Genomic DNA, 17,516 nt, shown 5'->3' on the forward strand with positions numbered 1-17,516 from the left:
CTGGCTTATCCGATGGCAGATCCCGAGGGTTCGGTTGGCCCCATGAATCATGCTTGAAGCAGCTGTTCCGTAACTTAACCCTAATGTCATTGTGCTTGGCTGACGAATTCAAGCTTTTAGTTTCATCTTAAAACAACTTGCTCTACCATCGTCTGAAGTCTATTCTATAGCGGCGCACTCCATCTGATAAATAAGGTTGTTCACTGCAGATCTTTGGCAGCGTTCGCCCGGGTAATGGCAGATCACTGGAGATCAGTGACTGCTAATAGTATGAGCGATATCGCTTGGCTGGGGATACATAAAGTTTGTGCAGGGATGAACGGCACCCCAGCTCGCATGACACGTCTTGACGCTTTCTCCGTTTGATGAGATCGTGGGATGACAACTCAGACAGAGGAATGTAAACTATGCACAACTGCGAAACCGAGGCATTCCGCGGCGCCCGAAATACCGGTTCACTGGGGGTCCACGGTTCACCATGACACTGTAGATTCAGGAAAAGTGGCTCTAGCCATAGATTCTAATATCCCGCAGTCACTGCTCGTAACAACAAGTATAAAGAGTGTAGGATACTCCTATGAATTGTCCTCTCACTTCAATACGCATCATAATCTCATTCGCTTCTCAACCACTACCCCGTCTCTCATTCTATCCGACTGGCTTCGGATCTTCTTTCATTAAATCACTCTAGAATATTATCTCAGATCCGCATAGATCAGTCAATATGCGCTTCACATTCGCCTTCCTGCTCCTGCTCGTCGCCATTGCTACCGCGCTTCCTTTCCCTAAAGACAAGTCCTCTTCAAACAAGAAAGAACTCGTCAAGGGCATCAACGACAACCTCAAAGCCGGAGATAAGGAGATCTCTGCTACAGAGAAAGCCCAAAATGCCGCCAAGAAGAATGATTCGAAAGGCCTCAAGAAGGACGAGAAGAAGATTAACGGCGCCCTGGACGAGGCGATCAAAGATCGCAAGAAGAACCAGAAGCTCGCGGGTACCAAGGATAAGGCTTTAACTACGGGACTGGGCAAGGTCGAGACCGCGCAAAATGGTGCCAAGAAAACTGTCAAAGGTCTGACAGGTGACCCCAAGAAGGATAAGGGGTCGCTGGATAAGTTGGATGCCACTTTTAAGAAGGGCAAGGCTACCAATACTGAGAACCTCAAGGAGGTAAGTTATACGCAACGAAAACCTTTCAGAACAAAGAACTAACGACGAATTATTAGGCCAAGAAGAACTTCCATTAGCTGGTGAATCAGAATTTTGTTCCTAGATTCCATAGGCCGACTTAGTCTAAAAACCAATCCAAAGCCGAATCTGTTGTTCAACTGAAAACCTTAGGGGAGAAACCCCGTTAGGGTGTTGTGACTTAGTTTCTTACTTATCGTGATCGCTTGCGATAAATTCCTGTTTAGGTATAGGGGATGATCATTGGGCCTATTCTTCGATATAATCTTGTCGTTATTTTCAAGCTTCAACTTGTTACCTTGGAGACTGTGGGCAGATCGCTATCCTCCCGAATCACTAAGCCGCTTGATCCAAGATGCAGATTCCTGTTCAAAGCTGCTGCCAGAGGTGTGATTGCTGAACAAAGTGGTATTACGGGGTGCAAGTAACAAGCCTGTGGTCGGTGTGACTTCAGATAGCGAGTTGTTTGCCGATTGGAAGACGGGCAAATTGTCACATCTAGGAGACCAGTAAACTTGTTTTATCGGGGACAGCGTTCGGTTTAGGGTGTGAGATGAGAACATAAACTTCCTTTGTGTTGGATGCGCGGGACTGCTTCGTAGTGTTATGCTTTGGTACTACTCCAGTCCTGCTGCTTTCTTCTAAGGGTTTAACTTTGGGTTATCTCGAGGGATGTATATGTGAGTTAGGAGATGATGCAACAAAACAAACAGCGGAAGGTGCAATTACTACTGTGACATCGAAGAGGAACAGGATGGGCATATACACTAGAATCGTTGCTTTTGTTGTTGTCGCACATAGTAGTGTATTACAAGCCGGTACACTGGGCCAGCATCGAAGACAAGACGAGAGAATGGGGTCCCCGGCGGAGAAACTCCGTCGCTGGTTTGCAATCTTGGTAAATTATCCTACCCGGCGGCATACCAGTTCAGGGTTATACTCCGTAACACAACCCTGTCCCAGTTAAATGGGAGAAGGAACTTCAGGGGTTCCGCAAGCTCTTGTGCCTTGCCTAATGTTGATTGCCATGTTTGTTTGGCTATGCTGTCAAAATAAACCCTGTTAAGCCGCTCGGCGCTAATCAAAGCACGAAGAGTGAGTCGTCCCGTGCAAGATCATTCCAAACCTGTGGGGCGACGTCATCAATCCCCACCAAGATCCTCCCAGTTACATGGTTGCTGTCAAGACCTAGGAGACCGGACCCATGTCACCGGCGCACCGCCGATTTCGCATTCCAATCTCGGTCTCTCACCGACGAAAGTGCCTCGAGAACGGGCATCTATAGCTCTTTGCCGCTTCTTCAACCGTCCCAATTGGCGATTCAATTTCCAGCCACCTCTGACCGCGGGACATCTATGTAGCTGATCTCGGACTTAATCCTCAGCATCCACCTCTGCAATAAATTTCATATTGCCAGATTTGAGTACCGAAAATGATTTAGCTGATACCGAAGCCTAGAAGTGTGGCAAGTTCGTCCTGGAATGTGATCAATGATCAATGCTTTGCGTTTGCGTGGAATGGTGTTTATTGAAAAAAGCCATGCGGCGTAGGTGCTTCAGAAGGTCTCTTCAAAAGTGATCATCACAGTGACTGTTTACTTTGGACTCTGTAAGTAGAGTTTCTGGTGTTACAAATATCATCACTAGGGATTTTAACGCGTTATACTAGGGGTCGTCATTGCAATTGTATTGCAGAAAACTCTAGACAGGTGAAAACAGGTATAAAGTCCCCTGTCAATGTACCTCGTACACCCCATCCGGGGAGTACAACAAGCGACATTATTTGGATAAGGGCTTTCTATAAAGAATAGGGCACCATTATTTCGTACAGTTCCAACCAAGATTTACCATCGCCATCACTTTTTGATTGTTGATTCCTCAAAAGTATCAGTAACCCACTCCAATGCTCCAGTAACATGCTTGATGAAATACTCCTCAGAATAAGATTCGTTAGTATGTCCCATGCCGGTGTAGAATGCTCTCGCTACACCCTCATACGTAGAATACCAAGAAATCGGGTGCGCGGGAGGCATGTGTTGAAGTTCTGCTGGAGTAATTTCGTCGATGTAGGTCTCCTCCACCGTAGCAACGACGGTGTATGTTGGTTCCTCGATAGGGTTGGTCTTGTAGGCATACCACTCGTCCGTTCTATTGTAGATCTCGGGCAGGTCATATGTAGAGGGATGGTTGAAGTCTCGAATATTAACAATGTCTGGACGAATGTTGCCACCTGAAGAGAGTCAGCGTGTTCCTCGGATTCAACTGGAAACATCGCATTTTCAACTTACTTGGAGGGTACCTCGCCCTTTGTGCGTCGTCGCAAATGTCTTCAGTCTCACATGGATGGGATCGGAACTTGAGACGAGGTTAATAAAGTGGCTGCTCGTCAGACGTATAGGTAATATGTCTTACCTGTCCCCCGACAAGCTGGTTGAACCAGGTGGGCATATCATCTCCAAAATCACCAGCTGCAACCAAAATTTTAGACGTGAGCAAAGCGAGTGGATGACAGTCTCTGGCCGAACGTACCTGCGTGGATGCCGAGCCAAGAGCCCCCATTGAGCAAGAAATCCTTCAAGGCATTGGATTCGTCGCTTGATAGGAAGTTTCCAGTCGTTGATACGAAGACCAAGGTGTTGAAGTCGCTCAAGCTTCCGTTGGTGAATATGGCAGAGTCTTCCGTCGCTGCAACAGACCAGCCCTTTTCGTTGGCTATAGAACTAACAAGGCTAATACCATGGGGAATGCTGGATTTAGAACTCAGGGTTAGAAAAGATAGCCTATCAAATAAGGACCGGAGACTCGCCTTGCATGGCGATAACCAGCCGTCTTGGAGAAAACGAGGAGGCTAGGAGTAGCTGAGGATGCCCCAAGGACGACGTGATTGGCAGCAATGGCCGCGGCGGCAATGAAGCTAGCGAGCATAGTTTGAGTCTGGGCTAGCGGCTGTTTGCTTGCAACGTGATCTGAATGTCGACTTAAACTCTAGATTAGGTTCGGGCCTACATATATATACACATATTTTTCCTTTCCTTATTCTTCTGGCATTACGTAGATTCAGATCCGCTTTGAGGAAAGCGAAACCGAGGAAGCATTACCTAGCAACAGCCGCATCACGACAGTATTCTACATGCTAGGGGAATGAAATTCTCGGCTTCTTTCCGCATGTACATGACTATGACTCCATCAACGCGGACCTAAAAACCTGTTTTATACTAGATCATAGGTATTTCCTATCCCGACGTGGTATTCAAGCGATCTAACAGGGAAGGTAAAAGCTTGGGTGGGAAACTGAGGTTTATTTTGCCGTTGTATACCAGAAGAACCATTATCTTGGCGCGGTGATGCGATAGTACAATAGGCAAAGTGGACGGAAATGCGGGTAAACCAAGATCCATTTCAGGTGTTCTAGATCCTCTTTGCGGTGAGTCCGCACCTACTACTTTCCTGTTCCAGTTTGGCGGCAAATCCCTTCCATACGATCGCCGACCTGGATCACGCTCAGGCTCGCCACGTCTCCATATACCGGTCGCCACAATTAACGGGATGAAGACCATATAAGGCATGCGCGCGCTCAATGTTGCAACGGCATTGTGGTCCTTGTATCACATTGTGTGCATCAGCCGGTGCTGGTGGATATAATCCAGATAAATCGATCCTCGAGCCTGTGGAACGCCTAGGACAAGGATCATCACGAAGGCGGTATTATTTAGCAGGCTAAGAGAGTTGATCATATGCAATTCGATATTTAAAGACAAAGAGCCCGGGGATTTTCCGATCCTTGGTTTTCGTGCGATAAGTTTCGAGTCCTACGGTTCTTATCACCGCTGACTGAGTATCTTATCACCGCCGAGGGACACGGAAATAAACCCGGTTTAAAAACGATGGCAAAGTGAAACGTGAGGATGGATACTGCCAAGATGCCTACATCACCTGCCTCACCTGGATCACCTGCCTTAACTGACATGGCTTCGAATAACAGAGGTTATCTTTACATGGCAACAAAGTTTTCTTCTAGACCAAATTTGGCAAACAATCATGGAAACAACTATAGAAGGGTTCAGTTCCTCATTAGCCGCCGAGTTCACTAGTCGCGACCTTGCCGCCAGCATTCTCCGAGTTATTCACCTCATCAGCTAGTCATATGAAGATTGACACCCCCTTGCCTCTCTCTAGGACCCCGGTTCCGCATAACCTTCAACGACCAAGGCCCCACAATGTTAATCATGACTAACGTGGTGACCATGACCCATCAAAACCCGATGCTTTGGTCACGGTCGATCAAAAATCTGCCTTATTACCTGCTGCATCGTCTGCCAAGTAGGGCTGCACCCAATTTATCCTCCTCCACCATCACCACCGTCTTCGGAGGAGATCCCTTTGGATGTCGATGCTATATTACTATCGTCTCCGATGCTCTCTCCCAGAAAGCGCCGGTGAGGATGTAGACGAGCCGACTAAAACCCGAGACTCAACGCCGAGCTCCATTTTACTCGGCGTTGCCGGATCGAGGAGACTGCCAAATTAATCCGCGGACCGATGTCGGTCAGAGGCATCCCTTACCTAGAGAACATCAATATTTACCGCTTTTTAATTACCAGCATGAACAACAAACCAGGGTTTGCGTTCCAAAGAGATAGCAATGGCAGATAAAGGGAGTGTAGATGAAGTTCGGATGTTGCCGTTCGTTAGCTTTACATCGGGGTTATTATCTAACACAAATATACCTAGAGCGGCACCAGATCCGTCCAAAGACGACGCGTGGCATTCTGTCTTGTACCCGCTTCCGGATGGAAGAAAGAACATCGTACGTTGCAGGCTTTGTTCTGTTGGTTGTTGCCGACTTCGCCGACTTCGCCTTCATCGTAACCAGGAAAAGCCACCCGAGACAAAGCTGAAGCCCCTTAAAATTTAGAAAAGTCCCGCCTTGTTAAACGCTTGATCGGCCCGATGATTACACCCAAGAAGACTGCCAAGGAGGAAGTTTGAAGCCTCAACGATGATGCCGAGGGGCTTATGGATCTTAATAGTGCCCGCTAGCTAAACTTTACCATGAGCCACATTCCTCAGTGACGTCACCTAACCCCAAGTAACTACAATTTGATATCATATCAACCGTAAAAGGAAAACCAAACACATTCTAGCATCCTATTTCTGGCCTCAAAGATCCAATTTGCTTTTCCGTTGTGCCGAGAATGCTTGGCGATATTAGTTACAAACAATTCAGATTTGTTAGGCGTCGAACCATTCCCAGAAGTAAGACAGTCTATCACATTGGTTTCCAGGTGAAATCAAGCGGCGACGAGTCTTGTTTAATCGAAAACTCTTAGAAACCTCTGTGAAGTCATGCTTTAAGTTATACATAGAAGGCCATGCTGGACAGGGTATAGTGCCCGTAGAGAAACATTTTGCGCTGTTTTATGCCAACTATGGCACAATTTCTCAATCACAACTACCAACAGGGTCATACCCATGCGGACTAATCTATATATTCATCTCATATGTTAGTTTTGCATAGGCCAATACGGCTTGCGGAGTAATCATGAAACATCAACCTATTTGGTGGTCTAGGGAAAAAGAATGCAGTGTACTAACGATGCACATCACTACACAACTGGCACAGAAATTACCAAATTCGGACATTTGCAACGAATGCGGGGGGATTGCCATCTTGTCAAACCAAACTTTAGCTATGGCCCAGATGGCTTCTCTTGCAACTTGCAATCTTTTCCGTATTCATTGAACTTTTCGTTTTGAACTCAAAGGTAACGTGAATAAAATTTGGGGTTGGCGTTGATGAGAGAATGCAGTAACGGATGCGATCCATCTGGTGTCAAGCTGCAGCTAGAAGTCGCGCTGGCGGCTCTTTCCTATTATGGATCGAATTATGTATCTGGGCTGGATGGGCAAGTCCAACTGCCTCTTCTGCAAACTGTTCGCCCAAGTCGCTTGCAGCCTGTTGAACTTCAGTCTTCTTCCATGCCCAAACTGCTTCCATAATAATGAGAATTCTAACTTGGCATTGCCCTTTCCTCAACTTTCAGCATCTTTCATACAGCCTTTAGGCATTCCAAACCGTTGCAGGAGTTGACCTGGCCTCGGATCACGGCACCACATCAAACTGATATCCTAACTCGGCTGCTCGGAAGTCTTCCCATACCAAGTCGGCCATGTCCTTTAATATCAACTACATTCCTACCATCTCCAAGCACATCTAAAGGAGAGGTCATTACGTACGCCGCCGCTTTTCTCCAACATCATGGACTTGGTACCGATTCAAGAACTCACTGTTGCTCGATATTCGACTAAGGTTACACGAATTGAGGACATTGACGAACAAGCTATCAAGGGATGTTTGACGAAAAGCAGTAAAATTGGAGATGGCAAGAAGACCCCTTGGGATCTTCGGGTCTTTCCAATTCATGTCGAAGAGGTAAATTACGCTTTCCCTAGCATTCTGGTTGCATCGGAAAACTTCCGCACCGTCAGTTGCATCAACGGTATTGCTCTTCTCAAGACGGATGACAAGATCGAGACTGTGGGCGGGCTTGCGCGCCCGCGCGTGTTGTACCGTGCTATTCACAGCGGGCAGCCGGATGGTGGCATCAAGTCTAGGTTGGGTCGCGGAAGCGACGCCGTCTTTTTTCACCATCACCTTCGAAGGCACCTGCGCTGGCAAAGTCGCGAGCCGAGCCCGTTCCTTTCGGCAACTACTAGCCTCGATAAAGCGATCTTGATCGCTGCCATATATATGGCAAAGAATTAAAATGACGTCCAAATCATCAAGTTTAACACACATGGCCCCGGGTGGGACCATAAAGTGCATCGAATGTGGAATCCGCGAGAGGTGGTTAGACAACTCAGTGGCGAAGACGACCAGGAATACCTGAAACACGAGGTTCTCATCGAACATTCGATCCCCGAAGACAGCATTATCGCCAAGTGCAGTTGGGAAAAGGACAAGTCATGGCTGGATCGTGGTGGCTTTATCGAGGCGCATGCACGACGGGTACAGTTGACTAGGGACAAAGTCAAGACGCTTCGCACCAAGAACGCTCAAGAGGCAAAGGAAAAGGCGGCCGAGAAACGCAAGGCTGATGACGGAGATGACTCGGGGCTACAAGAGGAGACTGTGCGCGAGAAGAAGAAACGATTCAAGATTGGTCCGAAGATGACGTCGGACTTGAGTACCTGGGAATATCTAGGGTGACTAAAAAAATACATTGGGAGTGGGCGGTGCATGGGATGCTTTGCTTTGAGGGAGTGGTCCTTGCTTCTTTTCCCTTGGCTTTATTCTTTTTCCTTAGGTCGTCGATTATCAGCATGTGCGCAGTGCGTGGTTATAGGCCAAGGTTTGGATCTGGGTTTCACGAGAAAAGCGACTATCATTTGCGTTTGATATAGTTTGCAATAGTTATTAGCCACTACTAGCGGAATAAACTTCTTCAATTCGGGCTCATGTCAGGTATTGGCCAATTTGAGCAGTACGACTTATTCAGAGTCTTGCAATTCTCTGAAAGCGGTACATGAGTGAATTGGAATATTCGTAGAATCTGGCACTTGTAATCTGCGGAAAGAGCTCCATTGCAATAGAAGAAGCGCCGGCCTGTTGGGTACTACCCTAAAAATCTCCTGCAATTAGTAAATAGCCAATCGCAGAATCTAGATAGTGGATGGGCTTTGGTAACGAGGAGAATCCTTTCGTGCTCTATGGCGGACCAAATGTCTGCATTGGCTAAACTACCTAGGTGTATATCTATGTGTTCACCTCTCCAGATCATGCTTAAGCCATGTCGTTATCATTACGCCAATTCAAGTCTCAGTGCGTCATATTGCACGTAGAGAGCATCTGGCAACAGGGCTGTCTCTACGCTACTAGCGTTGAAGGGCAAGCTCAGAGTGAGCTCATTCTGGCCTTCCTTTAATGAAGATGACGGGAAGGTAAACTTGTTCTCAATGTTCTGGCAAGTAATGGCGCTTCTTACACCGCAGGATCCACTTCGCCAGTAGGGAATCGCCCACGTTGACTCATAGACCCCGTTAAAGTTGACAGTCCAAGGCAGGTTGCTGTAAGGATGATCTGAAACAGTCCACTTGGAGTTGCCATTGGCGGTCTTGGTCCCGGCAATTTGTACTGTGAATGTGGCCGTCTGGCTTCGGCTCAGCTGGTCCTTATCGAGGTCAAAGACGATGGTCCAGTTGTTTACATTGGTGTAGTAGTTTTCTTGTCGAAGATGGTTTCCCTTCGCGGGGATAAACGACCAATGAATGTAATTGAGGTCTTGCTCCTCCTGACTCTCGCCCACGTTGAACCGTACTCCTTCGGGAAAGTCCTTCTGGAAGTCATACTTGCCCCAATAGATGCGGTACTGTTCTGGCTGCAACGATTTGGAGACATCGGGCGCATACCCGTGAAGATATTCGCCGGCCGACTTGTCAGGGACGCCGATGCGCCAGACCTCTTCGCCTGCGCTTTCCTCGCTCCACTTGAAGTTGAATTTGCTCTGACCGTTGGCGGCTTGAGAGATCTCGACGTCATCTTGAATGTACCATCCGAACACCCCGTCGGCATAGACAGTGACTCTATACTTTCCCTCAACGACACGTGGGATCTTGTAGTCTCCGCACCCGCTGACCTCTGCCCAGTACTGAAGAGACTCGGTGTTGAAAACGTTGAGCTGGAAGTCTTGCCTGTTCTCGGACAGGACAATTACAGGTCGCTTGGCACCCTTGGGAAGCTCGATTTTGCCTTCGAATGAAGTGCGCCGCGTTGATGGGACATAGTTCGGGACATATTGAGCAATGCTGTCGTAGAAATCTGCGTTCCACTCCGGGTCGGCATATTGAGCGGCGTCAGCCCTCAGGTCACCAATCGTTGATGTGGGTGTCCCCTTGTTGAAGTAGTAGAATTGCGGGCCAAACGTGCGATCGAATCCGTGGGTAATGTTGGGCATCGGCGCGCCAAAATGACCTGATACGATGTAGTTGTATACGATGCCATCAACAACTAGATCCGAGTGAAGGGGACCGCCGTAGTAGGTTTCACGGGTGTTGTGAACAAGCCAAGCACCAAATGTACTGCCGTCGGCGCTGGTCGAGCCGTCACTGAAGTGACCATGCACATCGTGGTTGCGCCAGGACTCCGCCAGGGTATACTTTGTGAAGTAGTCTGAGTATTGCTGCGTGTAAGGGTCGTTGGTAAAGTCCCCAACATACGTAGTGGCATCCTGCACCGTCAAAGCCCCGGCAAAGGTCTCTGCGAGTGGCATGGGACCAAAGTTGTCATCGCTTGTTGAGAAGTGAGTCCAAAGAGGTGTGTTTGGTCTGAACAGAGTACGCAGCTCACCCAGGCTGCGAAGGAGAGGCAGGGTGGCATTGAAATAGGTAAGACGGGAGAAAGCGTGCAGTCCCGTCTCCTCCCCGTGAAGGAAGAAATACTGCGACAATGTCTGGTTCGTTGGCGCAAACGTGTCGGACATGATGAGACCGCCGTACGGCGTGCCAGTCGAGTCGGTGCCATTGACGAGCCGCAATTCAGCCGTTCCTCCCGGCGTCCAAAATCCTGAAGGCGTGCATGAGCAGTCAAGGTAGGGTCCCTTGCCCCTGTTGCCGTTCAAAGGTCCGAGAAGATCCTGGCCGTCAAGAATCACGTCGACAATATGGCCGCTAGACCTAGCTAGAACAACAGAGAGCCGGTCGTTCGAGAGCGTAAAATGTGTTGCGTTCTCCCCAGTTGTCACACGCGCCACCGCGTGACAAAAGAGCGTCGCAGCGAGAGTAAAGATTGTGTTGTGATTGGCCTTCATGATGTCCAGCCTACACAGCAGGGGAAGCGTTTATGTACAGTCCCCAAAGAACTGGGGATTAGAAGACAGATACTTCTACCTAACAGCGTGAGCCGGAACTTATCAACCGACACGCCATTGCAATATTAAGGATGACCTTCCGTTATAAGGTTAGGCGAGAGAGGAGAAGAAGCAATTACTTGGCAGCCATATTGTACCGCCCACTATAATGTCACCGGCGGCCCGTCATGAAATGACCCGTAAAGCGACGTGGAAAAATCTCGGGGTAGATGCAGGCCCGAGCGCCAAGCCAGATCCCCATAGTCCTGTAAGGAGGGCACCAATCCCACGATGCCAATCCCCAAATGATGGAGCATTTCTGATGGATCGTCTGGGGAGATGCTCGCAGTTTCGGTCTTGGCTAACTGGCTTTGCCATTCCTAGAGTTTGGGCTCCCAGGTCGTAGGTATTTTACCGCTGCTTGTAATCTGCCATTGCAATGGGGTGTCCAAGCAACTCGAGCAAATGCCCAACTCCTAGCCTAAGCACACTAGTTACCTTCATGCTAGAGAGCGCGTATTTCTAATTATAGGATGACGTAGGTTGATGGATGTGTTGTCATAGGTCCGGAACTAAGCAATTGGGCTTGTTGGCAACCAGCCCAGGCATGTCATTATCCTCCGACACTATCTCAATACTCTCTGGTTATTACAATGAATAGGTTTCTCTTAAAGATCTCGCGCTTCAAAACTATGGACGTACTGACAGTAACACAGGTTGAAAGTTAAGGAACACTCTGACTCTATTTCGTGATGAACTTTTCGTCGCAATTACTATACTTTGAACGCCTCATTACCACTCGTCTCGTCTCGAGACCAATATCGTAGTTTCTCCCAAAAAATCCCAAAGTCTGAGGCCTCGTATCATTATTGTAATGGTTTATTATCTCTATAAGGGCGAATTACGAAGAGAACGCCCATTTGTATCACTTGATCAATTGCATGTCTCGTGCCAGTGGCCGCTACCTATCAAGTGGGCAGCGACCGTCCACTTCCGCAAATATTACAGACTAACGTCGCAAGTCATATTATGGTCATCTGAAAAAGATAGTATCGACAAATCTTACAATATTTCGCTTCTTTCATTTCTGCTGGCTCCTCCTTCATGAACACTCCGAACCACAAAGCCACCCAGCTAGTACCCATAAACATTCGATTTTATATACTGCAACATAGCTAGTGCTCCACGCTTGCAGCTGAATGGTTTTTCGGCTCCGCGCACAACTCCTGTGGCTCTGACTGTGGCTCTGACGCCGGCTGCGGCGTCGTCTTTACGTCCCCTCTCGTCGGCGTGTACCCAGGAAGCGGCGGGGTTGGCCTCGACATGACCTGCACCATGCTGACCTGCGGCATCCACATGTTTCCTTGTGCGTCATAATGCGGCTGGTTCATTAGGGTCGCAGTCTCGGGGAAGTATGCCCGTTGAGGCGGGTACGACACCGTGGAGGAGATGTGCGTCAGCGTGGATGTTCCCGCCATGGCTGCCGGAGCTGACTGAGGGGACTCGGAGGGTAGCTCGACCGGTGATCCCATTTGCGGCGGCAAGATATGCTCAGACATTGGGGGTGGTGAATACTGATATGAAGCTTGTGGAGGAGAAGAAGAGAAGGAGGAGTGGCCGCATGGTGGCGATGACCACGCCCCTGACATGCTAGGAGCACGATACACATGGCTCGGGCCTGATTGTGACGTTCTGTGGTTAATTAGCTGCCGACGAATATTGCACCCAACTAAAACACATCCCAACGCCAGTGCGATAGCCAATATCCCAGTTCCGACTGCGATGCCGACGATCGCCCGAGTAGAAAGGCGTTTGTTGGGCACTGGCTTCGTAGGAGCATCAACAGCCCTTGTCGGGGTGCGAGTGGGTATGTCGGCCTTGCGAGTGATCAGCAGGCTCACGTCAGTGTAATCAAACCCGTTGGCTGGGGTTTTATTTGTAGCACTGCCATTGCCGTTTCCGCCCACGACGGCGAGGATCTCTTCCGGCACAACGTAAGTTGTCTTGCTGGGACTGTACGGGCCCAATATGTCTTTGCTTGGATTCTGCTCCCCGAGGTCGACGTTGTGGGTTCCCCACTGTCCTGGGGAGTCGCAGTCCTTTGTGAGCGGGAATTGGCCGCCGATAAAGATCATTTGCGCCCCTCCAGGAACAATGTTACATGAGAGGGAGTGGCGCGGACGTTTTCCGCTTCCGTTGCCACCAAGGAAGGGCATTTTCACCCAGGTGAAGGTGGGAATCGACAGGACATAGAGGTCGTCATAGCCTGCGCCAAGAACATCTGGGGCGGGCAGACCACCATACATATATCTTTGAATGAAGTCAGTAAGTTGAGTTGAGGATGTCTGTGCAAAGTGAACTCACATGTTGTAAGAGGACTGGTCCACGGCCCAAGTCACGCCAGCGCAGAACCGCCTTCGCATCTCGGGAATAGCTCCCGAGGCCTTTTGCGTATACCACTTGTTATTAAGCACATCAAATAAAAATATCTGATTCATCGGCTGACCCGTGCCCGTGCCGTTGGCGTCTGGGTCCTGAATACCACCAAAGTAGATCAACATTCCGCCATCTCCCGCAGGGATGTAATGTAAGCTACCCTCGGCGCGCCTTATCTTGTCTGGACTATGAGATCGTCAGTCCAACCGCCAAGTGGTACGTGCGGACTATTCTTCACTTACCCAGTGATGTTGGTGAAGCTGTTCGTGTCCATGTTGTACCTCACCATTCCCGTTGTGAGTACTGCCGGAGCAGTGCCCCAGTCTATAACAGAGTGGTTGCTGAGCCATCCGCCAAAGTAATATGCTTCGCCGCGGCTATCTACGGACACTCCAGCGCCGTAGCTTACTGCACGGATTGGATCCCCATTTCGGGACGAACCGAGGTTCTCCCAATGATCGCTTAGAATGTCATACCCGTAGAGATTGAAGGGCATTGGAGGTACATCCTTCTTTTGCTCGCCACCGAAGAGGTATAAACGCTTGTTGATAGAATCTGACCAGAGGGCGCCGCCTGAGACGCGGGGGACGGAAAATTTCTTCGACAGATTTGCGTATAGAGGTGGTACGCTGGAGGAAGTTATCTTAGAGAGGTCTTGGTAGAGAAGGTATCCGTCTGAATACTATGTTAGCCACAGTAGAGGCTGGTGGTCTCATTCACTCGTTGACAAAACTTCAGAAGATAGCTTAGGTTTGGAATGATGGGCGAGGTTGTGACGTACTCGAGTAATTGGCAGGGTAAGTGGACATAGGATCCCAATTAGTGATGCCGCCATCGATGAATAGCTTATTGTCAACAATAGCTGTCTGGTGTCCGAAACGTCGGCAGAAGTCTTCGACAGGGTCTTCTGCTGCCGTCAATGGCAGGAACAGGAACAGGCTCAAAAGAGTTAGTAGGTGGGCCGATGACAGTATTCTATGCCATGTTCCAGATAATGTTCCTGCTTCTTGGGTGAGTTTTGATCCCAGCCGCACTGCAGACGGGCCTATAGTAATAACCGACAGCCAATGAAAGCGATTCATGGGCATGCTGTGCGTGGTCGAGAAATGGCAGTCTCGAGTAGTTTGCAAATGACCGACGGAAATCCTCCACTTAGATTTACGTCTCGGGAAGTAGCGACCTCTTTTATGCCTAAGGATAATCGTCGGGTTTGGAGCGGATGTTGGAATGTCAAGTAAGGTTACAATGTTCCAAAGCCAGACGGAGAAAACCAGGGGGGGAAGAGCAGAATTTTGAGAAACGAGTTTTTCAGCAAGTGAGACATGAGGACTGAAGCTGCTTTGGTCGAAGATGGGGGTTGCAGAAGCCTGGCTTATCAAGAAAAGGTAAATTTGGAGGTTGTGGGTTTACGACGCAGGAAGAAAGTTCATGCTCATCACATTACCATCGGTCGTTCGCCAGAAGCGGTAGCGTTAGAGAAGCCTCGAACGATGGCGTTGAGACCATGCCGGATCCATACGGGCGGGATATGGCGCAGCTACAGACCTGATGTTAAGCCAAAGAGGGAATGGCAGAGAGCGCTAGGCCTCAAGTGTGTGGGCTGAGGTGTCATGCATGGAGGTAAACAGAAAATGTCGCCACATCATGGTTCTCTAGTTGTTTGTTGGATCATGAACCTTAAAGCATAGACAGAAAGATAAATGTATCAATTAATAAGCCTGTAATAGAATTCGAGGATTGAAGCCGATGGAATATTCTTGGTCGATGATTGTGGCGTTCTGAAACTGTAGGTATCTGGGGTTACATTTGATCAAATAATATCTACAAACATGTGTTATGAGCTTTGAATTTAACTAGAGGTCAGTTAATAATTACTTATGAAGAGCAGCGAGATGAATTGGTAGCTCAGACACAACATAAAGCGGCAGAAAGCGAGGGGCAATCGAGCGTGTTAGTACCCTCAGTTCAACATGAACACGGCGGTTGATGTTTCTCGAAGAGACAGCAGTGGATAACACCAGTGCCAAGCTTTTTCTAGCCTAGTCTAAAAGCCCAAATGCATATGTGTGGCTGCGTGTGGTTCAGCTCCCGCTTACTAAGTCTCCCATAGGTTGGGATTTGGAGTAAGCCACATGGCAACTGAATCCGCAATCAGCAAAAGGTGTGGTATACAGGCCAAAGGGATGGGCTACTGTCAAATAAGGTTTACGGCTTCGCAGGCGACTGGGTGCTGTTGTATACTCCTGCGGTACATTTGGGAGGGTTAGGCTTGGACTAAGGGCGCGTCAATGAGGCTGATGCATGATTTATTAAGGTTTAGATACACATAATGAAGAACGTGGCACAAGATTCTCTTACCTTCGTAGGCCCCTTTGTTAGTCTGTGTCGGGTACACGTTAGGCTTAATTGGGATCAAGTTGTGTGTGTATTCTGCTACTATCCCTAAGGTTGACTAGTATATCCGTGTGCAGGTTGGTGCCATGGCCAGTTAAGGGCAACGAGACGATCACGGATAACCCCGGCCTTTCCGATGTACATGACATTGTATGGGCGTGTGTGTAAGACTACTTTTCACCCTCCACCCTACAATCTGATATTTCCCTCCATCTTTGGTGTAGTGGCTTATTATAAGAGGGGTTGCTTCCCAGCCTCTTGCTACAACATACCCGTCTACAATTTCATCATCTTTATCTTAGGAAAACGGCCCTTGTAGATAGTTTCGCCGTGTTCTTCCGCTTCCTTTTGTCCATCCGTCAAGGGACTAAGAAAACATACTGCTAGTGCAGAGTGCTGATGTGGACCAGACCAACGCCGAGTTGAGATAGCCTGCATCTTCAAGAGTTTATTTGCATTTAAAGGTCCGCGTATAATGCACACAGTCTTTGCTTATTTAATACGGGTTACAATGGTAATTGGGCGACTCGCCATAAAGCTTCCGGCCTTTGGCCAGGTTTGCTGTTGCCTCTTCTGCGCCGCATACAGGAGTGCGGACGTAGCCGCTCCTTCGAATGTCCAGTTCAATCTCCTGAAAACTTTCAAAGGTATCTGTATCTTTTGCACTTGGCATGTTATTGTTCGGTTCCAGAGAGTTCTTGTTGCCATTTCTTGCATACGTGCTTACGGCACTGTCAAATATCATTAGTTCTCGTTTGAAGCAACTGCGTAGATGACGTTAATCTTTGAAAGATAGACAATAATAACTTACCCCATGATCAGGTCTTCCGCTTTAATGTGACTCCATGTATCTGTGGGGTTCTGAATATCATCAATGCCCTGTAAAATCTCAAAAGTCCATTGGAACTGAAGTGGGCATTGGTTGCCAGGAGCCGGGGCTCCGCACTGCTTCGCGGGGCCATCACGGACGCCAGCAAGGAGGTAAGAATGGCCATTGAAGCATCTCCAGCCAACATTATACTTGTTCGGCGGCTCCCTGAAGCATTTCCTCGCGTCAATTTGGAAACTTGGCCCGGAATCAACGACAATAGGGGTCGGTTTGTGTGCTGCCCAGGCTGCCGGAATCGCGACCGCGTAGAAAGCTCGTTTGATAGCCTTCTCCCTGTTCCAGCCCATTATGTGACCATTGTCAACTTTCCTACGGGCATCTGCCTTGCCGCCTGTTATCATTTTTCCGTCTTTGAAGAGGTCTGTGAGAGTCTTGACGCTGTCATCGCTTCCATCAAATATTGTGCTGATGAACTTCTCAGTTTGGCTCATCCAGTTGATTTCCAGTTCATTGTAGATGGAATCAAACCTGATGTCGGATTGGGCCTCTTAGGATTCTCTGCACGGCAATACATGTCAGTACGAATGGCAAAAGCTATATAGAGTGGCGGCTTACATCCATGTCTCCTGGGCAACTGCGAAGCTAGTGTTGACAAGGCTCATGGTTGTGTCCTCCCAGACCGCTATCCTTTTGCCGCTATTTCTTCCATTAAAGAAACTGTTATCCCCAAGGGCTACCTATTGTCAGCCTATCAATACCATAAGCCAAGTCGATAGCAAAGGAAGACTTTCTGGCCGTGTCTTTGCTACCGATGGGATTCAGCG

The 17,516-nt window shown here is 48.6% G+C and overlaps 6 protein-coding genes across 6 annotated transcripts; 2 read left to right on the top strand and 4 right to left on the bottom strand.

Annotated features, from left to right (window-relative positions):
- Nucleotides 1–724: 724 nt before the first annotated feature.
- EsH8_X_000167 (uncharacterized protein) lies at nt 725–1,248 on the top strand (the record flags this gene model as incomplete). Its single annotated transcript, XM_083274255.1, has 2 exons — nt 725–1,171; nt 1,228–1,248. The coding sequence occupies 2 exons, from the start codon at nt 725–727 to the stop codon at nt 1,246–1,248; spliced, it is 468 nt and encodes a 155-aa protein (XP_083119647.1).
- A 1,796-nt stretch (nt 1,249–3,044) lies between these two features.
- EsH8_X_000168 (ThuA domain-containing protein) lies at nt 3,045–4,113 on the bottom strand (the record flags this gene model as incomplete). The annotated part of the gene is made up of 5 exons (XM_083274256.1): nt 3,045–3,418; nt 3,477–3,543; nt 3,601–3,656; nt 3,718–3,900; nt 4,011–4,113. 5 exons carry the CDS (start codon nt 4,111–4,113, stop codon nt 3,045–3,047), a joined length of 783 nt encoding a protein of 260 aa, XP_083119648.1.
- Nucleotides 4,114–7,447: 3,334 nt separating this feature from the next.
- On the top strand, nt 7,448–8,398 carry EsH8_X_000169 (uncharacterized protein; the record flags this gene model as incomplete). Its single annotated transcript, XM_083274257.1, has 2 exons — nt 7,448–7,787; nt 8,061–8,398. 2 exons carry the CDS (start codon nt 7,448–7,450, stop codon nt 8,396–8,398), a joined length of 678 nt encoding a protein of 225 aa, XP_083119649.1.
- Nucleotides 8,399–8,990: 592 nt separating this feature from the next.
- Nucleotides 8,991–10,994, bottom strand: EsH8_X_000170 (galactose mutarotase-like domain-containing protein; the record flags this gene model as incomplete). The annotated part of the gene is made up of 1 exon (XM_083274258.1): nt 8,991–10,994. One exon carries the CDS (start codon nt 10,992–10,994, stop codon nt 8,991–8,993), a length of 2,004 nt encoding a protein of 667 aa, XP_083119650.1.
- A 1,214-nt stretch (nt 10,995–12,208) lies between these two features.
- EsH8_X_000171 (uncharacterized protein) lies at nt 12,209–14,278 on the bottom strand (the record flags this gene model as incomplete). Its single annotated transcript, XM_083274259.1, has 5 exons — nt 12,209–12,725; nt 12,780–13,343; nt 13,398–13,640; nt 13,712–14,144; nt 14,251–14,278. 5 exons carry the CDS (start codon nt 14,276–14,278, stop codon nt 12,209–12,211), a joined length of 1,785 nt encoding a protein of 594 aa, XP_083119651.1.
- Nucleotides 14,279–16,359: 2,081 nt separating this feature from the next.
- Nucleotides 16,360–17,183, bottom strand: EsH8_X_000172 (uncharacterized protein; the record flags this gene model as incomplete). Its single annotated transcript, XM_083274260.1, has 2 exons — nt 16,360–16,594; nt 16,675–17,183. The coding sequence occupies 2 exons, from the start codon at nt 17,181–17,183 to the stop codon at nt 16,360–16,362; spliced, it is 744 nt and encodes a 247-aa protein (XP_083119652.1).
- Nucleotides 17,184–17,516: the final 333 nt, after the last annotated feature.

Source organism: Colletotrichum jinshuiense, chromosome 10 (genome assembly GCF_051148585.1).
Source record: "Colletotrichum jinshuiense chromosome 10, complete sequence".
Lineage (NCBI taxonomy): Eukaryota > Fungi > Ascomycota > Sordariomycetes > Glomerellales > Glomerellaceae > Colletotrichum > Colletotrichum jinshuiense.